General features: G+C 41.7%; 3 protein-coding genes and 1 long non-coding RNA gene across 8 annotated transcripts in view; 2 read left to right on the plus strand and 2 right to left on the minus strand.

Annotated features, from left to right (window-relative positions):
- The window catches only part of LOC118417679 (tetraspanin-9-like), a 29497-nt gene extending 26405 nt beyond the window's left edge, over positions 1 to 3092 (plus strand). For 2 of the 3 annotated variants that reach the window (XM_035823329.1, XM_035823328.1), the window contains exons 9-10: positions 608 to 791; positions 2100 to 3092. In XM_035823329.1, the coding sequence (XP_035679222.1) occupies positions 608 to 791; positions 2100 to 2374 (459 nt within the window). In that variant the 3' untranslated portion in view covers positions 2375 to 3092. Of the gene's footprint in view, positions 1 to 607; positions 792 to 1350; positions 1541 to 2099 lie in introns of all 3 variants that reach the window. The other variant, XM_035823330.1, reaches the window with a different exon arrangement.
- Positions 3093 to 3415: 323 nt separating this feature from the next.
- Positions 3416 to 9886, minus strand: LOC118417015. Its single transcript, XM_035822339.1, has 7 exons — positions 9637 to 9886; positions 7927 to 8775; positions 6829 to 6934; positions 6378 to 6449; positions 5727 to 5825; positions 3848 to 3925; positions 3416 to 3701 (listed from the first exon to the last, which is right to left on the minus strand). Exons 1-7 carry the CDS (start codon positions 9689 to 9691, stop codon positions 3599 to 3601), a joined length of 1362 nt encoding a protein of 453 aa, XP_035678232.1. The 5' UTR covers positions 9692 to 9886; the 3' UTR covers positions 3416 to 3598.
- A 2642-nt stretch (positions 9887 to 12528) lies between these two features.
- LOC118417231 (oxidative stress-induced growth inhibitor 1-like) lies at positions 12529 to 25049 on the plus strand. 3 transcript variants are annotated; one of them, XM_035822695.1, is made up of 9 exons: positions 12539 to 12697; positions 14526 to 14677; positions 18349 to 18540; positions 19315 to 19448; positions 19985 to 20176; positions 20803 to 20894; positions 21473 to 21529; positions 22388 to 22589; positions 23090 to 25049. In XM_035822695.1, exons 3-9 carry the CDS (start codon positions 18447 to 18449, stop codon positions 23924 to 23926), a joined length of 1608 nt encoding a protein of 535 aa, XP_035678588.1. In that variant the 5' UTR covers positions 12539 to 12697; positions 14526 to 14677; positions 18349 to 18446; the 3' UTR covers positions 23927 to 25049. The 3 variants fall into 3 exon arrangements, with proteins under 3 accessions (XP_035678589.1, XP_035678588.1, XP_035678590.1); XM_035822696.1 differs by lacking the exon at positions 14526 to 14677 and having other exon boundaries at positions 12529 to 12697; XM_035822697.1 differs by lacking the exon at positions 21473 to 21529.
- The window catches only part of LOC118417233, a 6242-nt gene continuing 4943 nt past the window's right edge, over positions 24984 to 26282 (minus strand). Inside the window, exon 3 of the long non-coding RNA XR_004831342.1 lies at positions 24984 to 25257. This is a non-coding gene — a long non-coding RNA (uncharacterized LOC118417233). The remainder of the gene's footprint in view (positions 25258 to 26282) is intronic.

Here is a 26282-nt window from a genome sequence, read left to right on the forward strand (position 1 = left end):
GGAAAGCGATAAGTGGCACGGGAACAGAAAGGGGAGGGGCGAGTAAGATATCGGCTGTCCCTCGATCGGTGTTTCAAGCTCACTCTCTTTGTGTCTCTGTGAGTCTCTCAGTGTCTCTCTGACTCAGTCTCTGTGCCTCTCCCTCTGTCCGTCTTGCAAGCTCTCTCTCTCTGTCTCTCTGTGTCTCTCTCCGAAGCTCTGTCTCTCTGTGTGTCTCCGTGTGTCTCTGTGTCTCTCTGTATCTGTCTCTGTGCCTCTCCCTCTGTCCGTCTTCCAAGCTCTCTCTCTTTGTGTCTCTCTGTGTCTCTCTGTGTCTCTCTGTCTCTGTCTCTGTGCCTCTCCCTCTGTCCGTCTTCCAAGCTCTCTCTCTCTGTCTTTCTGTGTCTCTCTCCGTCTCTCTGTGTCTCTCTGTGTCTCCCTGTGTCTCTGTGTCTCTCTGTTTCTGTCTCTGTGCCTCTCCCTCTGTCCGTCTTCCAAGCTCTCTCTCTGTTTCTCTCTGTGTCTCTCTCTGTCTCTGTGTCTCTCTGTGTGTGTGTCTCTCTCTCTCAATCGTTTCCTTCCTAGTACAGTATTCATCAGATTTTTGCCATCCCCTTTTTTCCAACAGATCTTCCAGTCCATGATGGCGTGCTGCCTGCGGTACTTCATCGGGAAGCAGCGGCGGGTGGTGGCTGTGCCCCCGCTGCCCAAGAAGAGCGAGCGCGCCATCCAGACGGACACCAAGAAGGACGCGCAGTCGGGACCAGAGGCCAAGCTGGACATCGACACAAAGCCACAGATGAGAAATATGGGTAAAGTTTTTTTAATAATAATAATAATGTAGTAATAATAATGAAAGTAATAATAATACTAAAGTAATATCGGGTGCATTTGCAGCCAGTAGGTACCCAATGTGTTGAGTAATGAGGCTGATTTACTTGGTCGAGGACTAAGTGTCTTTTCTGTCAAACTCAGGTATACAATGTACAAACTTGTAGTGGAGACTGTCTCTGCATTGGAATCACCGGTGGGGCCTGGCCATTGTAACGATGTTTTGGCACCAGGTGGTCCCTTAGAATATTTTTCCATTAACGCAACCATTAAGAATCCTGTCTTTAGTGGCTACCTGTAGCTGTCTACAATGACCATTTTCTGTACGTACGTCCATGGGGTGCACTGCACTGTACCAATAATTCTTCGTCTCAAAACCCATGGCCAGTTAAGTTTTCCAAGGACATGACATAGAATGACATTCTATATAATGTCCTTGAGTTTTCTCAGAACTTCTCACCCAGTTCTGTCGTTCAATTTTCAAAGGTTGCTCGGTATAAGCCCTTAAAGACCATCTCCCTTTTCCTCCCTCCTCTCCAGAAATCCAAGTTCGAGAAAATTCCCGGGAGAACTTGAAGCTCCCGTGGCCCAACCATCTCCAGAGGGCCTACGTACAGCCAGTCATTTACACGAACAATGACAGACCCCGAGCCTATAGCGCACGGCGAGGGAGGAAAGGGGGGACTGGACCGTACGACCCGCTAGGCTTCTAGAGAAGAGACAGAGAGAGGTAGGGCGAAGGCGTAGAGCAGTACAAAAAATATAGGACACACTGCTTTTCTCATGGAAGCCCACCTGTGTTGGTAGTAATCATAGAACAATACTATAGAGCTTTCTTCCATAAGGTCAACACGTATCAATTTTTCAACGACCAGTGTCGCCTTCTTCAGGATCAATACTAACGACCAATCACTTCAGAACGTAAACTCGCGAGAGTTACGGGCACGTGATCTTCACAACACGTGATCTTGTGGATACGTGACGTCAGCAATTGGTCAAACGTGTCAGCTAGTTTATAACGCCCACCGTCCGAGTCTGTGCAGTGATGGCTGGAATGCCCTGATGTAACGTTATATGGTCTCCTTTATACCTGTAACAAAGTAATGCTGTTCTTGCTTTATCTATATTTCGCCGGACGGTTTTCTCCTTGAACACTTAACACCTGCGTGGAAACCATATTGACCGATCGAAACTACACTGCAAGAATGTATACGTAGATAGTGCGGGAATATTCTAGCCAGTTATATACATAAGACAAACATGTGACGCTATTGCTATTTTGCTTGCAGTAAGAGGTAGAAAAGCCGGTCCCATATCTGACGAGAGGTTCCAGTGGAATGAGTACTCCACACGGCTGGAGAAGTACCGAGACAGGCGCGACCAGTGGTGGCAGGACGAGCCGGGGGATAGCTACAGTGTCGGCGTCATCAACATTGCTGCTCCGAGCCGTGAAAGCGGCGTTGGCTCTAGCGTTGGGACTGCTAACAGTGTAGAAGCTGGAGTGGGGACTGATGAAGGTGTAGAAACAAGCGATGGGGCTTCTAGTGGTATAGCATCGGGCTAGTGTTAGCCTCAACAAAGCCGCCTTGAGTAATGAATCGGCATTGGCGCTGGTTTTGGGATTGTATCGAAGCTACCGTTGGGACTTCCAAAGGTTTGGCCATTAGCTTTGAGAATTCTGAGGATGGGCCATTTTTTTTTCAATAGGTGTATTAACACAAAAGGTGTAGTCTCCGAGTAGTATGACTGCGATTCTAGCGCCTCTGCGTTAGGATTTTTTAACAGGAAAAGCTTGATCAGTGATTGAAAGTTGTGTAATCTTGAATATAGGTCAGAAGTCCTCTTAAGTCAGAAGCGAGAGGGTTAGCTTTAGGACTCCCGTCCGACTATTGAAAGTATCATAGTATGGTGGTTGTAAAACATGCAAGGTCCCTCCTGTCACAACCAGTTATATAGAGATTTTGCGGAACTAGTTTTTGCGAACGTTATACGCGATGCTTAATATCATACGAAGATAATCATAACTCGTGTGGTAAACTTGTATACAAATTTGTCTGTCATATTTAGTTAAATGGTGGTCAGATATTTCGTAGAAAGGTGCAACAAACGATTGTGTATTATTGTATATATCTGTGTACATTTTACAATAGTTTCTAATAAGGGCTATTTCACACAATGTTGGGAAATGAAGGTAATTGTGATAAGTATACAAATCTAACTGTTTTAGGACGTCAACAATCTTTTTCTACAACCTCTATTTCTAAAATAAAAAAAGGCATTTTTCCAAACTTTGGTCTCCCTTTCTTTTAGCATGGCTTTGTGTGAGTAAATCCGTGATCTATGTACTAGTATTTTGGGCCCCCTCGAGACAATGACAATACATGTAGCTACTTGTGCACACCTTGAATTTACTATGTATAAACCTGTAACCTTTTGGATGTTGTTCGCGCAACGATCAAAGTTGTCCGCGCACACACACACACACGCACACACGCACACACACACACACACACACATACACACACACACACACATACACACGTATGCATGGACGCACACACACACAGACACACACCGCGGACGCAACGAAATAAGACAAACGAGATGGCAGTCAGGTACTCTGTGTTCAGATGAAGTAAGCCAAAAAGCAAGATCAGTTTACAAGATTTTCACTTCAAACCATTTGGAAGACAGTGTGACAATAATGTACTAATCAGCACATGATTTATGTATTAACTGGACTGCTGTGGGTGGCACTTCAGAGTAAAACTGCTAGAGGGCGCTGTTTTCAGTTAGCTCCAGAAAGCTCCAGATAAGCGTTCTCCTCATCCTTGCTTCCCTCCTCTACCTGTTCCTCATTTTCTGGATTCTCTTCCGATTTCGGGTTCGCACTGTGTTTACAACAACAACGACGGCAACAAATTAAAGATCACGCATGCAACCGATCGGCTTTCGTTGAAGAAATGGAGTAAATAGATGGTGAAGAAGTTCAAACACACACACAGGAAAAAGTTTTGGGTTGAGTTATTTGACTTACTCCATGTTGGGTTTGTTGATTTGTGAGGGAGTCAGGTGCACAATGTCCTCGGCACTCGTACCAGCAGGGGCGAGGTACCTGTGGACAGAAAGGAAAAGGAAAAAAAATATATATTGTAGAAATGTTTCCTTACATTGAATTTACGTCCAGTACTGAAAATTTGATTTCATTCTTGTCATTATCTTTTGTTTTGATCAATCGATGTACTTTAAACAGGCCCATTCGGTCTATACAATAAACTTGAATCGTGTAGCAGTTTTTTTTCTTTGCAGGTATGCATGTAAAGATTGTGTATATGGACTTGTAGGACTTATAAGGACTCTAAACGATGTAACTCTGTCTCTGTTATATACTTTGTCTGACCCTTGCCTCTTCCCTCATGACCTCAATGAAAAGCGGCCTGAAGGCCGATTTGAGCTTTAATGAATGAATTAAGGTTCAAACAAACAAGCAAACCAACAAACATCACAGATAGAATTTATGTATTAGAATAACTTAAGAACCCTTTCGATTTGTATTAGAGGTCCTGGCACTATCAGATATTTGTTGCCACATTTGTATTTTATCAAATTTGCATTTGTATGCACGTTAGCTAGTCCGACACAGAATGATTTTACAATATAAAGTTCAAGGTTAGTTATGCTGATAATCCTGTGAATATTCATAATCAATTATAAATCTACTCAGAAACGTTCTTGGCACAATCTCATTCTTCCTTTTGCACAAAATGGAAAGGCTTAACATAGAAAGTGAGGTGAACATATGCTTTGGTATGTATCTTATGCATAGCCTTGTTTACCTAGCTTGTGTTTTCACAATCTCTCGCTGGCAGTGCGATTTTAGTCAGGCTATAAGTTTACATAATGAATGAAGACCTTTATTGTACATTCATACCCACTGGGTTTAGTACAGGTCACAACAAATGATACAACATGATATAATGATACAATGAATCTACACTACTCAAGGATCGTATTCTACTGCGTACATTCGGCTTCTTCTCGTTTCTTTGTGATATTGAAAATGTAAGAACAGATATGCTTTATAAGTAAAGGTTTGTCTAGATTCATAAGGAATATAAATTTGTCTATATTACTTAGTTGTATGAAGTGGGGGAACATGGATTCTATTAGTCTGTAGAGTTCAGCTCTCTCTTTCTTGTACAAACTACATTCTACTACAAAATGATGTTCGTCTTCTAACTTATCTAGATTGCAGTATCTACATATTCGTTGTTCTAGAGGAGTGCGGTTATGTCTTCCGGTTTCGATGTGTAATTTGTAGCAACTGACTCGTAGTTTTGTGACGGCCGTCCTGTGCCGAATATTGTCAATATCCAGGTATTGTTCCACATTATAAGTGGACTTGAACAGTCTGTAAGACCTCAATTTGTTTTTAGCGGATCCACCTTTGTTGTCATTGTGTATCTCTCTTAGAAAAGTTTGAAAATAAATGTCTTTCAGACGCTGATTGATAGAATTGATAATTTGAGACGAATTTGTATTGTGCTGTAGAGGACAATGCCATACATAACCATAGCCGCATTCCTCCAGTGACTGGCGAACTCCTGACGCCCAACACTTGGCTCCAGCCTTGTCTAAATCTATCTGGCAAGAAAGAGCGTCTGACTAATGTGCAAACAAACAAATGCATTGTCCCCCATAAAAGCCGAAGACGGGACTCTAGCCAAGCTTGGGACTCTAGTTAAGCAAACCGTGTCTAGGCTATTCTCCAAGCAGAGGTTGGGTCGCGGGGCTGGTTGTGGCCGACTCTTTTACCGTCTCGCTACCCTCGAGCGGTAAAAATTCCTTCTTCGAGAATAATCCAAGCTAGTAAAAAAGAAGAGAAACAGCCAATATTCCATCCCTACAGCACTCACGTTTTCCCGCCAACCTTGACCTCACTGAGAGTCAGATAGACGTGCTCTGCAGACGGCAGGTTGGGCAGCGACCTCTCCGGCAGGGTAGAGTCCGGGCGTCTTTGGAGATAAAATCGGTAAAACTGATCAAAGAAGACATCCAAGACCACAGAAACAATGTCAATGACAGGTTTGTGATTAGATGCGTCATACTTGCTAGCTTTTGTCTGCGAACACAAATAGTTACTGAAATTGGTGGAGGCGACTATTAAACAGCCTTGTCTTATCAGCATCTAACGTCTACAGTCGGTATAACGTTACGTTACATTATATACGTAGCTATAGCTAGCTATCAAAACAATAATTGGTTTGTTTCAAATGTGACTTGTTTCAGTATCCTTTTAAAGGGTCATCGTGTTTCATTGAATCTTGTAGTTTTTATCCAGGGGTATCCGAAAAACAACCCGCAGTCTGATTTTCATTTCATTTCATTTATTCTATTTTACCATGGTAAAAATCACACCCAGGCTACGGCCCGTTTTTCAGGTGTCCATGGAAAGATACAGAAGTCAAACAATATATAACCGGTACATACACACATAGGACGTAGAAAAACAAAAATGTGCTTAAACTGAAAGCAGGTTAGATGTGTGCAAAAAGTAAGTGTCTTACGGAGCTATGGGAGGGGGGCGGTCAGGCATGGAGCTCCTCTTCTTCAGATTAGCATCCCTCTTCCTCTCCAAGCTAAATAAGTTACACAAACGCTTTGGCTTAGTCAACTAGCATTTCTAAAAAGAACCACTAGACGGCGCTTTTGAACTGTGCTGGTTTGGCCGTTTTGTTCGGATTAACCAGCGAACAGCGACTTTTAAATTGTCATATAGCATGGAAATACTAGTACATGTACATGTATTTTACAGTCACCATTGTCGGCCCTTGTACGTCTTTCACAGACGACTGTCAAAGTTGGTCCTCACATCTTCTTTGGGAACTGAACAAGCTGATTTCAATTCGCTGCTTATAATTACTAAATGTGTAAGAATGGTGTGGCAACGATGACATAAAATTTGATTTACATCAATGAATAATTGGAACTCCTGAAATAGCCTGGAACTTTGCTTACCGTGAGAACCTGTACTTCTGAATCTTGGGCATCAGGAGTAAGACGGCCAACATCGCCACAAGAAGGGCGGTCAGCACCGAGACAACTATGATCCCTGCAACATAGCCTAGAAACCAGATTTCCGTTAGGCCACAGCAAGTAAATTTTATGGATGACATCAGCGCGCGCATTAATTTTCGCCTGATTTCAGAAAAAAAAAACATGATTTTTTTCTTCTACAGGGATGGTCAACATAACGATAAAGTACCAAAATGAGCAAATATGTTGTATTTAGTTGTAGCCTAATAATTGTACTTGTAGAAGTGACACTTGCGAAGTACCCAGGACTGTAGTTGTAGAAATAAAACTTATTGTATAGTTGTAAAAGTGACACCAATATGGAAGCCATGAGTTGGTTACCAACTTTGACTGTCTTTGTTGGTGATGACAGTCCACCACACTAGTGTCACTTTTACCACACCAGTACATGACTACAGGAATGAATGCCATGTTGGCTCTGATACCATGTTTTGTCCCTATAATTCTTGTTACAACAGTCATCACAACTTTATGGGGCTATTTTTGAAAATGTAGCCATCTTGTTTTTTCTCACCCATCTTGTATTTTTTTCGCCCTATCGCACTATTTTTGCAATCTGCAGAGGATGTCATCCATAAAATTTACTTGCTGTGGCCTTATAACAAGAAAACGAAGTCGGACTCTATATAGATTTAAGTGCTACAAAGCATTCAACCCTCAGCTTAAATAATCTTGCAGTAGTTTAGCTGTATATTTGTTCTTGACTTACAATCTTTCTCACTGGCACCCCGACAACAAGAGAGGGATATGGAAGCTTTTGAATATCTATATCAGTGGCCCCCAGTGTCTATATATTAGAGGACGTTAAATATCAAAACGGACAGTCTAGGTATAACAGTCGGGTCCACTTTCCACTGGATGGACACCATTGAGCGATGCAAAAGTACATGAATAATTTGAAAGACAAAGACAGGCATTCCTTTATAGTCTGATCTATGCTTGACATTTGGTAGTTGTCCAACGATCGCTGCCCCAGTGAAATCAGTGGAAAGGGTATATTAAGAAGTAAAGGCGTCCCACCTCTTGCATTCTCGCACTCGTTCTTAAGAGGACAGGCCTCCGCCACAGTCTGCTCCTCACACAGCCCCCGCACCCTGCAGGCACGTGTCCTGGTCCTGTAGCCGGTCCCGCACTGCCCCTGGCATCGGCTCCATCTGGTCCACTCCGCCCAGATCGGGTTCTGCATCAGACGCATCATCAGCTTCGCCTGGACGATCTCATCATTATCCATCCCGTCATAATACTCGTAGTCCCTGGCCTGATCAAACGTGGCGCCTTGGTTGTTTCTCTCAGTTTTTGCGCTTTCCCATAACTGTGGAGCCACTATGACGCCTCCGGACTGACGTTGAACATCGTCGGGCACGTTCGGACTTTCCGAGTCTTCCCGACGGCTTCCGAAGGCAACCGACGGTTTACGAACGTCGTGGTCGCGTTGCTCGCTCACAGAGGCTTGCAGCTGCTCTTTGGAGAGATCTCCGGTTTCCTCTGAAACTTTCCCCATTTCGTTTGGAGCTGCTGTGGCAAGATTCTTTTCGGCCTGAGCGCGGCGTTTGAGAGCTTCTCGAGCTCTCACGATCGCGTGGCGAATTTGTGCCAAGTGCCTTGGATCGCCATTGGCCCATTCCATTTCCTCCTGGATTTGCCTGATCAGATCTTCAGGGCTTAGTTCACCATTCAATTCGTAGTCGTACGTGTCATACAAGTCGTACAGGTCGTCGTCAGTGACGTCTGTTTCGCCCTGCGGGAAGTTGCCGTTGTCGTCGGCGGGTTGATGTTGTGATGTTGGGTGGTATAACGCAGACTTGAACCACTCGGTAAGTCCCGTGTTTCCACGAGCATAAGAAGGCGCGAACTGATTTTCTGCACATCCTAAAGAGTGATAATAGAAACATTGCTGTAGTTTAAAGCATGTTACGTCCACAGTTGGTCTGTATTAATTAGTGGTGTAGGGTTGTATTCGTCCTTCCTTGTACTGGTGGTGGCTTCAGACGTCAGTCAAAACTCTAGCACTTAAAATGCCCCAACACACTTTAAAGGAAAGGGGCAATCTTGTATAATTGGCTGAAAACGTCAGCAGTACGTTAACGAAATCGCATCTTACTATCACCACCAGCTTTCTACCTGGCTTTACCTTAGCTTCTTACCAATAGTGTGAATAATGCACATCTTATTCCGTGTCATTTGGAATACGAGAGTAACGGGCACTGCCCTGGAGACCAATAGAAGGCGAAAATATGTCTCTTCCAGCAGGTGAAAGGGATCTTAACACGGTTGTTACTCAACTTCTTCACAATAAAATGGGATAATACGTTTGGAAGCTAAGTCTGGAACCACGAGTTTTCTCAAGTATTTGACAGCGGTTTCATTGTTTAAAGTGTCGATGTTTTTGTTATTGGCATTTAGCTCTGACTGACATTGTCCAAGGACATATTGTCCTTGCATTGTCTAAGTTAAATAAGATGGACTCGCTCGAACGGGTTGTTCCTATGGATAAATCCATTATGTCTATGGGGGAAAACATTGTCTTACTGGTTGATAAAAACCTGAAACGTTTCAAGGACAAACTCAATTTTTTTTATAACGTTACATGTTTACAGTATGACGTAACGAAGTTACTGAGGTGTCGCTAGCGAGACAAGGTGGAGTTTAAGTTTACGTGGCACTAATTATAAGATGTTAATTTTACCACGTAAAGGCACCCCAATAAAATGTGATAAACTGTATTCCTACCTTGCATGTTTAAGAGGGTTACACAGAGTAACCAGACACAAGCAGCGGACCGCATGTTGGTACGTTGTGATGACCCCGTGTGTAGGAATGGAGATCCGTACTGAATGTGTCGTGTTCTAACGGCACCATGGTGACCAACAATACTGTTCTCTCACATGTTCTAGAACATTCCCTGTCAAAAGGACGTTAATATAGAATACACCGTGTTGTATTTTATTTATATCATCATGCCAACCTGACAAAACTCATGTTTATCGCAAAAAAAGAGCAAATAACATGTCCTTCATGCACATTGCGACAACAACTTTATTCGTCCATTCGAACAAAAGAACCAGGTAAAGGAATAGGCTTCGAACCAGTTCACGGAACATGCTTCGATCTCACTTCGAGGTCACCTGAGTTCAGCTAATGACTAGAAATGAAAGTTCATAATATAAACAGCTTGATTTGTTGCGATGTCAAGGCGCTGTCCAGAGGAATACCTTCGGTTCACACTGAAGGCAGAGTTCGGCCAATATCAAACTAGTAATTAACGTTAAACATTTGAAACGCACAGAACGAGAGTCATAAGTTTCTACTGAATTTTGATGGGCGGACACGAGCGTTTGTATCATTGTTTTTCTTGCACTATGGTTGACCTTACGTATACGGCCCGACAAAGCTGCTTTCTCAGCCATGGTGCGCATGATGCTCCCGATTCTGTTCTTCCCCATCGGGGCATTGACAAACCATACTTCAGCACCAGCTTTGCGCGCTTGGTTGATTCCAAGGTAAAAAGGTGCCGGTGGACGCATCTGCATCATTGGTCTGCGCTTTTGGTACTCTCTGTACAAGTTGACGGGGCATAGAGATGGGCGCTCCGGACATGTGTAGGCCCGTGGCCGAAATGGTCGTGAGGTGGCGCCGCTCTTGGTTTTAGTCGCCCGCTCACTGAACTCTAGTATACTCCGCTCTTGACTGTGGGGGGTTTCCTTAAGGTCCCCCCCCCCCCCCCCCCCCCCCCAGAGCAATGCTCCGCACGGGACTGCATGCCAAAGAGCATGGTGTTACTCAGCCACAGGGCGCTGATGAGGCTTTCAGGGTTGTACGGCCCGATAAGCTTGTTTTTTTCCAAGAGCTTCATTTCGGCTGCACTCAGCATAATAACAGCTTCGCCAAAAGTCATTCACGTAAATGTGCAAAACGGCGATCAGTCATGATCTCTGCTGGGTAGGCCTTCTCTTTTAGATAACGGACATTGGACCGATGCTTGCTGGTTAAGCTGTCTGACTCATCATATTCTTCGCCACTATCCTTGCGTATGCCTAAGAAGAATCTTCCCAGCAACTCATCCAAGTCTTCCACCGATATGTTCTCCGGCCTCCTCTCTTCTCCATTTGCCTCCAGGAACAACACGAAGTGACTAATGTCGGCCTCTGTCTTCCTCTTCGTGTTGAGGCTCTTTTCCTTGTCAATGTAACAATGAAACACGATCATACTCTTGGAAAACAATACTTCTCTTCATTTTGGATGCCGTCATCGTAAAAATGTAACAATTTGGTTCGAGAAGCAAGTGTTCGATCGAATTTTCGACGGCGCGTTCTGTTTAATCGATGGGCCCTGTGTGATACGCCTTTCGAACCTGTGCGATACGGAAGTTATATATATATATATATATATATGGCCCGATCCGGAACACCCGTATCGAACGTTTTCGCGTCATAGGTATGATATAACATCAGATACAGAACACCATCTCTCTCTGAGAACGGGAAAAGTGACCGACCTCTTGTCTACACGAATGTTCACAATGTAGCATGCACGCCAAAATGCATTGAGCTTGACATGGACTTGTAACTATATGCATGCATGGTCATACCTGCAGCGACAGCCACTTTATTTGCGGTCAGAAAAATAGAAGCTATTGATTATTGAAGCTTTGTCTACTGGTTGTTGCATTCAGCACCAAGGACAGGCATATGGGACCATGGTGTTCAGCGTCAGGGACAAGTTTGTTTACCTGTGCGTATATGGTGTTCAGTACCAAGGACAGGTGTACTTGCCTTATAATACATATGGATAAATGCAGAAATCACATCACATGCACATCTAGTCATGAAAACCGCAAACCAGAAAAGCCTGCACTAGTCAACGTGGCTATGCATTATGAATTGTTCGGAAGAGTTGTGGGTGCCCACCTCCCCAACAAGCGCAACCCTGGTATCGATCCAAATCTAGCTCCGAATTCGACAGACGCGTTCAGAGGAGCACATCACACTGACAATAGAATAGATGCAATGTTTTGTCTCATAGAAGCGTTTTTTTCACGACACGTTTTGAGTTCACAATTGATCATGGTCTCACAGTGCCTCCTAGCGATCGAAAAGCAAACTGCAGGTGCTTCATCGACATAGGAAGAGGGAATAGAAAAATTGAAGTTGATTGGCTAACGGGGAGTCTATCGTTGATATAATTAGACAAAACTAACCAATGGCAGATAGGCAGACAGCATCTCTTTCTGTGGTACCTAGACCAAAATGATTGCAGACGGTTCGTATTTTTAGAAACTATATTTTAACGTTAACTAACGTTACTAGTCATTCCTAATGAACACACGCGGTATACTAGTACCAAGAAACCTTATGGCAGAACACACACGCTTACATAATATTTCATAATCTTAGCAAGGAGGTTAACGTTATCTAACCTCCTTGATCTTTAATAGAAAAAAAAACACCGATTCAAATGCTCGAGGAGGTGCCTCGACCACGTTAAACTGCCTCATTACCCACACTTTGGCTGCAAAATACGCCCGATATTATTATTACAAATTATTCTGAAACTTAATCTAACACTTCAGCAGAGCAAATATGTCGCAGAAAGGCGTTTTCTCTGGGATAAACACCCCGATTTTAAAATGGTCGGTTCCAGAAAGGTCAACGTTCGTACGGTGATGCAATGCGGTGTAACAGGCATGGCGTGATCTTTGCGTGATCGCTTGGCGGAAAATCCATAAAGCTGTCCTTCTTTTCATACACAAAACAAGCTCCAGACAGTGCAACCGGGTCGTCGGTAAATGCAGGTACGTTTGTCTTTACTTTTCCGACTGGAACGTTTGCGAAATATGGAGTACTATATAATTTCTTGCATTTGAAGAGTGGGGAGGGGGGTACGGGCGGGGGCAAAGGTGTGCACTCAGATCAGAATTATAACGGTGGTGGTTAAAAGAACGCTGTAACGTTGGCTTGTAGACTGTAGACTCCAGGTACTAACAGGAGTGCTGAGAATGGTCACAGTATATCATACTGCTCATGTCAGTAAGACTTTTTCTTTTGCATAATTTGACAGACTTGATAATAATCTTCTGAATAGCGCTTCGTTGATCTATTATCAACCCTAATCCTAAACCCTTATATAACCCTTAACTTGAGAATGATTTTGTAAGATGGTGCAAATGCAAAGGTAGGACTAGAAATCATAGTTATGGGCGTGATCAATTTTACTTATAACACACACTATATACACTGTATAGAAAAATGCCACATGATTGTATCTTGGGCCCATTTATGTACAGGCTCATATCTTATATCTTTCACCATCCAAAGATTAATGACCAAATTGCCTCTCTTCTTCCCTTGAAAATAGGGATATATAAGAACTTGTGTCTGGGTGTTCCTGTTGTGTCACAAATTTGCAAACAGACTGTTTTGTTTTGTATGGCATTTTGTCAAGTTTGTTGTCTGCAAGCATATTTCCCACCTACCAGTAACATCAGCTTTGATGTTATTCTAGGTCAGACCAAGATTAGAGAGTCACTCTCTAATCTTCAATCAGCCCCCTCGCCATCTGCTTGGAGATTAAAGACTCTACAACAATAATCTCCAAGCAAAGGTTGTGACCCTTCTTAGGGAAAAAATGTTGTGTTTCCTGTTTCAGTCCTGAAAAAAATTAGGGTCGATAGAATCGATACATGTAGGTAGGGATTATCCTTTTTTCTTGTAATTTTAGGCTGGCCAAAACTCTAGTGAGACATAATTACAATAGAGTTGAACAAAGTGAACTGAAATGCTTAGGAAAACTAAGTGTCTTTCAATGTCAAACTTGAATGTTGTGCATAATAGATACATCTATCCTCCAGGAAACACATTTTTTTGTCATATGCTTTGTTTATTTCTGCCAATCCCACCAACTGTGGAAAGAAAATGGGGCATGTGATAAGAAGGTCCCAAATTTATCTTCTCCATCAACTTCTGCTTGGAGGAGAGCCAACGGGTCATTGACCTAACATCTTCTTTCCTTTATCTCTGGTTGGAAAATAGGTTATTGACCTACTAGTGACATCTCTCTCTTATCTCTAGTTGGAGTGGGGAGAGAACGAGGTTACACACACAGCTGTTGCTCCCAACATCTGCTTGATAATCTAATACATGTACCAATATGTCATACATGCCTGTGATGTATTATTTGTTGCTGCTGTTGTCCTTGTAGACGACTCCAAACATTTATTTGTTTATGAATCTTTAGCGTGGTCCCTTCAGTCGACCAGTAGGTTCTTTCCAAGTTGACCCAGTATCATGTTATGAAACCAGGAATGTTACTAGGTCATGGGCTCCATTGATCAAAGGAGACACATGATGAGGTCATCCGATACCCTTTGCTGGTTGGTTGCCAATGGTTTGGTGGGCGGAGCTAGCTGTTGAAGCAGGCAGTCTGGCATGACTAGGCAAATTGTTGGTAGCTTCCAAAATGGGTGTGGTGTGGTTTTAGTTTAGCAAAAGGAAAACAAAAGATAGCAGGTAATCAATCAAGGACTGCTATAATAGCTTTTCCATTAATAATTTATGTAGATACATCTTATTTTGTGTAGAAACATGCTCATATGAAATGATTGAAAAGCTTTTTTTGTGCAGCTTTCGAATTGCCCCACCCATGCATGAAGTGGTACCTCCCACTTCAAGGATTGGAACTTCAGTGAAAGGACCTGACATCTCAAGCTTTGTCATATTGACATTCCTTCAGAACAAATTCTAACCACTGTGTGTGCTGGCTCTGAAAATCTGAGGTATATTGCCTTCTTTTTAACCATTTTAGGCAGGGAATTTAGGATCAGATACTGGTAGATCCAGGTTTTACATGTACATTTTGAGTTAGGCTCGCAAACCTACTAGTAGTACTAGTAGTAGTAGTCAATGCAACTTTGTATGTTGCTACTAAAATTCTAAACTATTTAGAAGTTTGAACAAGCAAAGTCTGCGTTAAAATTGTCCTTTTTCTAAAGATTTGTAGAATTTTTTTTTCATTCTGCACATTGTGCTATGTCTAAATCTAATTCTTAGATATTGGCAGAAATATTTCTTAATTTCTAAATATGATTTTCTTGAATCTTTGTTGTTTAGTCTACCAGGTATATTGGTTACCAAAGGTCTTTGGAAGTTAGTCTCTACCTGTAATGTCTGTTTCCATGTAATCTATCTAGTTGCATGACGACACCTATTATCTTGCTTTTATATACTCCAGTTTCGACCAAACTGACTTCCTCTCACTTGTGTGAATCCATTTCTGAACTTCTCAATGCCATCAACATCTATTGTTTCTGAGTATATCTGAGTATATATACTGCTTTAGATAACTGTTTTTCTTGTTAAGAAATTGTTCAGGGTTTCTTAATTATTGTGCAATATGTGACTATAGCATTATTTTGAACTCAAAACCACTGCGACACTCCATTTTCTCCCTACTGAGAAATTAAATCCTGGAAAACATAAATTTATTAACAGTAAACCGGATCAATCTTGGTATGAATAATTGATATGAAACAATCTACATAGTTGGGCAAGCATATTTTTGTTATTGTAATTGGGGGTTGAGTTGAGCAATTTATCGAAAGCAAAATATATATTATTAAGCAGGATACGTATATTGTTAGACATCCAGGTAACCAATATTCAACTACAATTCAATGTCTGCAACTCGACAGACATGGAGATTTACTTCCACTCTTCTTCAGTGCGACTAGAATCAACTGGCAGAAATAATTCAGTACAAGTACATCTAAGTAGAAAAATAGTTTGAACATTTGAGCGCTGAAAGTATGAAATAATGATACAAATGTGCTAGTATATATGGTAAGGCAATTGTCAATATCGTACCGTTTGTCTCATCTATAATATTTTCCATTGTAATGCTCTAAAAATCGCAATGGGTGCCTTTAAACTTCTCCTTGATTCTTCTTCTTCTTTCCTACTGCCTAGCCTCAATTTTTTGAGATTATTGGCAGACTACGCATGGTTTAATTACAATACAAGTGACCGGTACAAATAGACATGGGAAAAATGAAGGAAAATGCTGAGGGAAATAAAAACAAACTGATTTTCTGTGTGCAAAAGACAGGACAGGTGAATTAAGTTAATAGGACACGTATTTACATATATACAAGACGTGTGGGGGTGGCTCAATGCAGCAGGGTCCTCCCCAGCTCAGTTTTGAACTGGGAGAGAGACCCCGCCTCCGCCACACCAGGCTCAAGTCCATTCCACTCTCTGATGGTACGAGGGAAGAACGAGAGCCTGTAGTAGTTGTTCCTGCACGCGATGGCCTGCAATGTTTGTGAGTGATTGGTGCGGCGGGAGCAAAGGTAGTCCTTTGGTAGTCTGTTATGGTCTTACTCTTAGGATACCATAATGGCAGAATTGGGTTAGAGTCGAAGCTACAGGTATGCTGGTTTTAATCATTTTGTACCAGCATGAAAGAATTATGAAAAGGAAATTTTTTGTTAGTCTATGAACAAATGTGTCCACAAGGTAGGGATGCCTTGTAGGGGGTAGAAATATGCTTGAAGAGGTCTATTAGTCACATTGCTCACGTTCATGCATGAATACAGTTAATACAATATTCCTAAATCTGCGAACAAGATGTACTGTGAAGACATGGAAAATTTGGAGCTATGTGTTTATGCCTATCACTATAGTATCAGGGTTGGACAAGTCCACTAGTCCGATTGTCCCGGGCAAGTGAAAGTGTCCATTGGGCAAGTGCATGTCCTACCCCACTTGTCCAATCGGGCAAGTAAGATTTTCCCATGAGATTTTGATATACCTGTTGCTTATCACAGTTACCACATCAAGCATCGGTTAACACAGAAAAATAGAGCCAATAATAAAAGCTTTCTATTGCTGCACATCAATGCATAGTGAAAAATGTTAGTTGAATTTTTGGGCAAGTAGAAAGCTGATTCGGGCAAGTAAATTTTGCATGTACTTGCCTGATAGCACACTAGTGTCACTTTTACCACACCAGTACATGTCTTAAATACAGGAATGAATGTCTTGTTGGCTCTGATACCATGTTTTGTCCCTTTAATTCTATTTACAACAGTCATCACAACATTATGGTGCCTATTTTTAAAAATGTAGCCGTCTTTTTTTTTACCCATCTTTTTTTTTTCCGCCCTATCGCACTATTTTTGCAGTCTGCAGAGGATGTCATCCATAAAATTTACTTGCTGTGGCCTAAATGGGGGGTATAATTTTTTTTCTGTCACAATTCTTTAGTTTTCCATTGACATTCATTGAATTGAAGAATAAACGAGAAAGGTATCATTTTCAAGTACGTTGTCATAAGTCATAGCTTCACCCAAGATTATACCTCGTTGTTTGATCCCATTATTATGTATTTTTAGCTTTGAAGATATCCTCCCTTTTGTTTGAAAACTTGTTCTACCTGTTCTGCAGGAGCGTGACAACTGTTGTGTGACTAGATAAAAGTTATGCAAATTACTAAGCACAAAAGAGAAGTGAAAACTTACTCTCGGTTGTTGCTTCAAATATATTCAGGAATGGACAAAGTTGTGAGATTTTGTATCCAGCATTTGGTATTTAGTACTATTACTAGTATTAGTACCATTGTTGTAAGCTGGTATATTTGTTGAAACAACAGAACAGGTTTTTGAGTACAGGTGGAAAGCAGACTACCAGAGTTGTCTTCAGGTTGGGTGATCTGTTACTCCAAGGACGTTATGAGACGTCCTTGGTTACTCTAATGATCTATTGTTGTGTGAGTTTTTTGCTAGTCTGTGTAACGCAAACTCCGCTATCCGGAGCTTGTAGACTCCTCCCCGCGGGCAATGGCGCGGCAATGTACGACGGGCCTGAGAAGCGCAATTAAATCAGGCTAAGTTTTTTGCTTGGTGGAAAGGTCAGAATACTTCACAATCCTATGAGTATGACTTGTCCTCCCTTTTGTTTTCTCTGACTTGTTTTTAGCCTCCAAATTAATACCAGCCGGTTGTTTTGATGGTGTTGTGGATAGAGTTTAGTAACTATATAGCATGGTGTATTTGACTTGCTTTTGGACAAACATTTGGTGACCCCTGTAACAAGTCTTTACTTGACTTGCTGGTCAGTCATGAGTGCTCTCACACATACTGACCACCTTTATTCCAGTGGACTTATAGCGTCTTGTACAAACAATGTGTTTGTGTATATATATGTATTAACGTGGACAACAGCCTTGAATCTTCTTTCGCAAAACCAGGCCGAGCAACCTGGGGGATAAATGATAAAGGGGGTTTAATCAAAGCGTCATCGAAATATTGCGTGATTGGGAATCCATAAATAGATAATGTTTGAATGTAGTCAATTATTTACAGCCTTGGTCTTTGTTACTCCGTGATGAATCTGATAATTCCAATGAAAGGCTAATGAACTGTTTTACCTTTGCTTTCTTCTTACACAGAAGTGCAGTGATTGGTCCTTGTGAGTTCCACTTCTGGAATATGAGAGGTGATACGGCCCATCCCACAGCGTTCCTTACGTCTTGACCAGTCTTCAGAAATGAAAGATAGAATGGAGGATATCCAGCTGCAGGATGTGATGGGGAGTCAGGGGACCTGTACCGGAGTGCTTCACACCGATGTTGTCATCATAGGTATGGTCATCAAGTCTTTCGCGCATCTAGAACTTTGAAATTTTCTTGGTGTTATATTGTTTTTAACCTATATTAAGTTCACGGTTTTTGCTACTCAAATAAAAATACTCAAAGGCAGTCACATGGCTTAAGAATCTGTGTGCACTTGCAGCTAGCAAATAAGGATTCCTGCCATTATTCTGGTACATCATATTTTGATAATGCCTGTTTGTAGCTGGCCAGTACTACATGTAGTTAGCTTAAGACATGGACCAAATAGTAACAGTAACATTACATTGTTATTGTGAACCATTACTGAGGTCTAGCTAGGTTGACCTAGGTTGACCTAGGTGAAAGGAAAATGTGCTTGTGGTTGCCACTTTTCTTTATTAAATTCTTTGCTGGTGTATGTATCAGAAACGAATTGTAAAGACTGTTAGATATTTGGTACATGATTATGCAATATTCATATACAGTGAAACCTGTCCGAGCAACCACCTGGCGCAGGCCTGCCACCGAAGGACATATTGAAACAGTCCCGTCCATTTTTACATAGTTAAGACCCCCTCCCGAGCAGCCACCTGTCTTCCCCAACCAGCAACCACTTTTTTACAGTCCCAAAGGGGCAGTCAACCTGCCCCCACCAACCAAAATTGCAAATGTATCAGGTGTTGATTAACAAGACATCTTTGGAACATGTGTCTGAATGTCTTGTTTTCATGGTTAGCCTTAAGAGATTGCCTCTCCTTACTTTCTATACATGTGTAACAAAGTTGTTCCCCTGTTGTTTTACAGGAAATGGTCCCTCAGGTATCTGTCTGTCCTACCTGTTGTCAGGGAACTGGCCTTACGTGAATAACCACCCCCATCCCAACCCCTTCCTGGAGCGCAAACTGAGAGAGAATTCAGACTGTTCCATACTTCAGCAGGTAATTGTGCAGTTACAACTTGTCCAATGTTTAGAATTCTTATTAAATCCTTAAAATTCAGGAAAGCTGCTGCCGTGCCATGTGCCTGCCGAGCTGGTGTGTTATGTCGAAGGGCAGTTACACCGACTACTGTAAATGCAGAAATTTTAGCGGTGGTTTTACGTCCATATCTTTCGCGCTGCCAAGTCACCACGAACTTAAAACCACTGCGAACATTTTTGCTATGGCAGTAAGAGACTACAGTGCATGGTGCTACCGCAAACTTAAAGCTAGTACTTTTTCCTGCTACCATGAAATTAAATCCCTGCGAACTTACGCTAACTTACTGTATGCATCTACAGTATATAGATAGAGAAATTTCAGTAGGCCTTCTGTGCAGTGAACATGCTACATTAAAGCTGCAATAATGCAGGACAAATGTTCTTTTACAGCAGTGTTTCAAACTCATGCCCCATAGCCTTAAATAGGTAAATTTAACTTTTTTTGGTTGATACCCAAAGTTGTTAATATGCAAAACTTGACATTGTTGCCATCAGGACCTGCAGTACCTGTCGGAGGGGCTAGAGGGCAGATCTAACAACCCGGTTGCCCTGCTGATGGACACCCTGTGCCACCCCAACGCAGACCTGGGAATGGATGAACCCTCCTGTCTGCAGTGGAACCACCATCCAGCTCGGAACATTCCACATGTGGTCTTGGGGAGGGGACCACCAGGAGGGGCATGGCAGGTAAGGGTCACTGGAAATTATGCACATATAGGGTTGTTTTGCACATAAAGATATCAAATATCCTACATACAAATTTCATATCCTTTCCGAAGAGCAATCTTACACAACACACAGGATTCTGATGCAAGGTTGACCAAACATACGATTCCACGATATTACTGCAAGACACAGAACATCAACATACAAATTGCAACTGACGACATTATATGATGTGAACTTTATTGCACGACAATTGTACACAGTACAATTTATGGCAGCAACTATTACATAAAGTACAAATCTGTTTGTAGCAACTAGTCTCTTAAAATCAGATGTACTTGATTCAAGAAATGTGAATAACTTATGACTTAAAATATTATGTCTAGAACAATCCATGACGAAGTGGAATTCATCTTTAATTCGTTCTGGACAAAACGTTATAATTGTATCATACATCAGTCAGTCAGTAAGTCAGTCAAGGGTTAATGTTTGTTGTTGTTGATAGCTGACTTTGTCACCAATTATTGACTTAATTAATGAAATGATCTACTGAAAACAGTTCACCAGCTGGGCTGATGGAGTCTTGAGCATATAAACTATGTACATTATGGGCTAAGTGTGTCCATATATAATTATATTTCTATCAGGATATGGATGGATCCATGCTGACCCTGAGTCTGGGAAACTGGATGGAGTTACCCCAGATGGACTTCAGACAATGGGCACAGCACCACAGAAGGTTAGTCTTCTCACTATCAACTAATAACAGGATTTATAATAACTATGGACATTTGAAGACTTACATGTAAATAAGTTTATCTTCACAATCAGCATGAGTACATGTTCTAGCATAGCCACGATGCAGCACGTGACTTGGTGATAGATTTTATCATGAAAAGAAAAGTAATATGATTACACCATAACATGATAAATGGGAATGTGCCATTTCTAACACATCATAGAAAACATTGATTGAAATAACATGACAACACTCTTGATTGCCTATTAAAGTACAAATGTTTGGGCAACTAGTATAGTGTGGTGTAGTTTGGATTAGAGCATACATGTATATTGTACAAAGGAACTCACAATCACAACGAATAACCCGGGAAATAGATGTTCTGAGGTATGAGATTAGCGAATGTAGGGATTTTGAAAAAGCAGCTTTATTCATGTAACCTTACATGTAATACCAGTACTATATATTGCATATCCACAGACCCCCTAAGTGCCATTAATCGTCCTATCTTTACATGTGTAATATTGCTGTGTTAGACTCATCTTAGCGAGTTTGAATGACACTTTTTGCTACCACAGTGAGAGGAAGAGGACTTGCATGCGATGTGGCCAAACACACTGCATTAGCTTGACAAGGTAACCAGCCAAATTCTGGTTACGCCGGTCTGGTCGTCCTGAAATCTGTCCACTTCCTTAAAGTCTCTCTCTAATCACTATTGGGCCTTGTTTCCTCTCAGACTTCTACTGAACATCCCCCCTCCCCCTAACAATCTTTATGTCCTATGGGTTCCCTGTTTCACTACTTTATTTCAGTTGATGTGTCTTTGAATCAGATTTGTAAATGATCACATGAACATTGCTAACCTCTTTGTGGGTTGGTCTGTAACTTATAATGTATAGTAAGGCTGTGTGCTGATACAGGTACAATACTATGAAAATACTTGAATCTGTACATTCACCTACATGGATACTGCGACTAAAATGTGCATTTCCTACCATAAAGATGTTAAACTGGAAAATGATGGAAACATTTCTAGCTTTTGGCTCAAAGATCATCTTGCAAGAGTAGGTTATATGTATGAGATTCAGAATGTCCAGATTAACAACCGTAATGACATATGCACCCAATAGATTTGCTGTAATGTTACTCCACCAACTTAATTCATCATTGTACCATGTGATTATCATATAGTCCAATAGTTACGGATTTGACCTCTTTTCCCCTGTCTCCCTTGTCATTCACGTATAGAAACTTTTAATCCTGAAAACAGATCCTGATGTGACTTATACATGTAATGAACAGGGCCAACCTACTAATTTGTAACTGCCATTCAGTCACAACTTGGGACATGCATGTTTCTCACAAAATTCAGCTTCCTTGATACTGAAAATGCCACGATCTACAATAAATATGACTGCAACATTAGTGGTACTGATTTTTTTCTGAACAGTCATGTCAATGAGGTTAAGAATGTTAAATTTACCCCCCTCCAGATCTCAGCACGGTGGTGTAAACTGCGCCCGCCAGGACAGGGCGTACATTTCGGACGTGGCGCAGTACTACAGCGACTACGTGAAGCACATGGGCCTGGAGAAGAACTTCCTGGTGGGGTCGACAGTGACGTCTGTCCGTCGGCTGGTGGTGGACTGTGCCTTCATCAACCAGGAGAGTGGGGAACAGGAGGCCTCGTGTCAGGTATACAGGCTGTCATCTGTGGTTACATAACTGTGCTAGTGTAGCAATCATTTATCAACACAGCAAAAGTGCTTTTGTAAGGTCTAACTTCTTTTGAATAGACAGCTTTAAAAGAGACTTGGTCCAACAATATAATTATAAAGAATTGCTTCTGACATGGAAAAAAGCTATTTCCCTTTGAAGCAAATGCTTAGGTTGTGTCACCATAAAGCTTGTTTCATATGTCGTAACATACATAGCTTTATTGAGCAAATTGAGGTAATTTTTGTCATGGTCGTGTTGTTCAGGATTCTACTGTCCTGTAGCCGAAAAAGGTCACAGTATATTTCAGTTCCTTCATAGCCATACTACAAATTGAGGAGGAAAGCATAAAATGTATAAACATGTATGTGACATGTACTTCAGTATACAGTTTGCAAATGATTTTTAAATTCGTTTACATCAGCACTTTGATGATGTTTACTTTTACAAGTTTGACATTGTTTTGTTGAACAATGCAGCTCCACCGGCCAGAGTGCTGCCGGAAGAACATGTGGGAAGTCAGAGGCGTCCTTCAGGCCGACGACCTCCAGCAGCCATTTTGTTACCACGCACCCCATGTTGTCATGGCAACAGGAACCACCGACATCCCCAACAGGCTCGACTTTAAGGGAGACAATGACAATGACGTTGTAGTCCACGACCTCAGGGAAATCGAAAAAGCTATAGCAAACAAAGAACTTGACGAACACTCTGATCCGGTAATGGTCGTTGGGGCGGGTCTCACTGCGGCGGATGCCATCTTGTGTCTGAGGTCTCGTAAGATCCCCATTGTCCACGTGTTCCGTAGAGATGTCAAAGATCAGGGCCTGATATTCAAGACCCTCCCAGACGGTTTGTACCCGGAGTATCACACGGTGTATCAGATGATGAAGAGTAAGGATGGGTACCCGGGGTACAAGAGCTATCCCCGGCATGAAATACTGGAGATGAGGGCTGGCAGGAAATGCGTTCTTAAGGGGCCAGTAAGGAGATGTCTGATCGGAAGGATGATAGATTGTCCCGAGAAGGTGGTCCATGTCTCAAAAGTCCTTGTCCTCATCGGTGCAAGGCCGAATTTGTCTTTCTTGGGGAACAATGGGATGGACCTGGCCGTAGACAGTACCAAACAGGTCTCTTGTAAGAAGAACCCCATAGATGTGGATCCCTACACATTTGAGAGTGCCAGGGCACAGGGGCTGTATGCTGTGGGGCCTTTGGTAGGGGATAACTTTGTCAGGTTTGTAAAGGGAGGACCTTTGGGCATTGCAAGTCATTTGGTGAAAACAATGATGGACAGTGACGCTACCATGATGTAAACCTGGCTTGTCCACTGGAAATATTAATTGGTCATTTCCAGAGGTAGAATCTCTAACAGTTACTAAATTCGCTCATCCTATATCTCTATTAGGATCATGTTATGCTTAGCATATACATGTAGTAGAGTGGACTCATTCCTCAGCTGACATTTATCACACCAGTCATCCCTCAGTAAGACATCTGGAGCCACATAGTTCTAGTTAAGAACTTTTATTCCAGTTAATCAGGTTGTGCTTAGTAGATAGATGTACATGTTGTAATAGTAAGAAGTGCAAGCTGCAACTTGTCTCCTTGTACACTGATATCTTAACTACCACAACCACATTTTTAAACTCTGATCTTTTTGATGTAGTGCAACCCTGGCCTTTCCATGAATGTTGTAGATATTTTGTATGTTTTGTTGTCAAGTTTCCTTTGTTTGGAAAGACCAGGATAACTGTTGTGTGTGTGGCTATGTCAGTGTCAGGATTGTACAAGAAAGACTGCCAGTAATAATGACTGTAAAAGAGAATAATTACATACAGTAAGTGGTGGAATTTGTCAGTCATTTACTCTATAAGACATTATTTACACATGATATACTTGTGCAACTATAAGATATTTGTAAAAGTTGTTTTACTTTTACTTTTGTTTGCTTAACATCTTATTTGCAAGGGGTCTTTTTGACCATACATTTTTGTACTGTGTACAATGTCAATGTGTCATCCAGGATGGATATAGTTGAACTTTCTGTTTGGTGTATTTATGACTGGTTTATGACATGTTTTGTGTATGACTTGTTTAATTCTTGATCAAATTCATGTTTAAGTATAACATATTGTGATGCCAGAAAATAATATCTTACATGTGCTTATTAAAAATCCCCTTTTCCAATGGAGACAATCTAAATCAAGCTATCATGAAATCGACTTGTTTGACTATGCTGTATAAAGGGTATGTGAATGAAAGTTTGAGTATACATTGTACATGTAGATGTATAATATTGATAGTACCGGTTACTATGTACACCTTAGCACGGATGCAATTTTGTATACAAAACACAGAAAAGTCATTGAATTCAACACAGTATGCTTTTTTGTAGTTGGATGTGAATGTCAGAATAAAAATTTTCCTACGGATTTTGTATCAAAGGCATTGTCTGGTCTCATCTTTTCCTTGTTTACTCAAACCTTTCTGTAGTAGAATGGACAGACAAGAAATGCCCTCATCAAGAAATGACAAAGTGCCTTTTTCACGCCGAGAAATATGAGTATTGTATGACTAAAATGTATGCTTTAATGCAACCTTTTCTCCCTATTTGTTCCACCCTGTGTCTTCAATGTGCAGTAACCTGAAAGAAGAAAGCACACGTGTTTCAGCAGATACTTCAGTTCTAAGACTTATTCACCTACTGTACTGTCACAATCTATAAACACACATGTATAAGTAACATTATAAATTCCATTGCTGAAAATTTGGCATTACACCAAAGCAAGAGAAGTTTATCAAACATCACTTCAAGTCTTCAACCTTTCCGTTTTCATGTTCAAGTTAACATACCAACTCAACAGTTACTAGTTATTATTTTTTATATACTGTGAACTCCCTGCAGAATACATTGCTAAGGATTGTGATTGAATGTGTCAATCGTATGCATTAAGAATTTTGGACCATACCGCAAAATGTCTGAAAAACTGCCATGCAAAGTTAAAGGGGGATTCCACTCATGAAACGGGTATTTTTCCCATATATATTACACTCTTCGGAATACAAATGCACCCGACTTTTGACTAAATCACCACGACTGACTTTTCGACCAAACACTGTTCTAAACCTATGAACCCCCATACGGGACCGCTTCCAATTCTCGGCTTTGACCTGACGTCACGGGTTTTCCAAATATGGGCATCCGCACAGATCAAAACACGAAGCAGACGACAAAGTGTCATGGCGGACTCAGGCGGCCGTGGCTCAGACTAGTTCGACCCAGACTACATTATGCCATACGCATATGAGCCTGAACGTGATTCTGGAGAGTCGGAGAGTAGCGATGAGAACAATCAGCCTGCAGAAGCCTTTGCTGGGACCACCACGCAACCAGAGGCGGCATGAGACGGCCGGGATTACGAGACGGAGGGTTGCATGCATGCTAGCGCCAAGAAGCATATGGTGCAGATGCGATGACTACAACTGCAGCCTACAGTGTGTGAGTGTATGTGTTGCCACGACCTTCGTGAGCTGACAGATCCCGTGGACCACAGCAACCCCGATCGCAGCGGTATGGGCGTCGGGAGCGGCCGTAGCCAGCTGAAATGCGTCAAGCTACACGTGGAATTCCATCCCGTCTCATGAGGTCTGCACTGAAAACTGCACTTA

The sequence above is a fragment of the Branchiostoma floridae genome, chromosome 6 (genome assembly GCF_000003815.2).
Source record: "Branchiostoma floridae strain S238N-H82 chromosome 6, Bfl_VNyyK, whole genome shotgun sequence".
NCBI classification, from domain to species: Eukaryota; Metazoa; Chordata; class Leptocardii; order Amphioxiformes; family Branchiostomatidae; genus Branchiostoma; species Branchiostoma floridae.

Coding starts and splice junctions, on each gene's coding strand:
- LOC118417231 (XM_035822696.1), top strand. CDS start 18,447: ATGAAAGATAGAATGGAGGATATCCAGCTGCAGGATGTGATGGGGAGT. Junction 18,541..19,314: donor CACCGATGTTGTCATCATAG/GTATGGTCATCA, acceptor GTTGTTTTACAG/GAAATGGTCCCTCAGGTATC. Junction 20,895..21,472: donor TGGGCACAGCACCACAGAAG/GTTAGTCTTCTC, acceptor TTGCTACCACAG/TGAGAGGAAGAGGACTTGCA.
- LOC118417015 (XM_035822339.1), bottom strand. CDS start 9,691: ATGCGGTCCGCTGCTTGTGTCTGGTTACTCTGTGTAACCCTCTTAAAC. Junction 5,826..6,377: donor CGCCCCCCTCCCATAGCTCC/GTAAGACACTTA, acceptor TTATCTCCAAAG/ACGCCCGGACTCTACCCTGC. Junction 3,702..3,847: donor ATCAACAAACCCAACATGGA/GTAAGTCAAATA, acceptor TTGTAAACACAG/TGCGAACCCGAAATCGGAAG.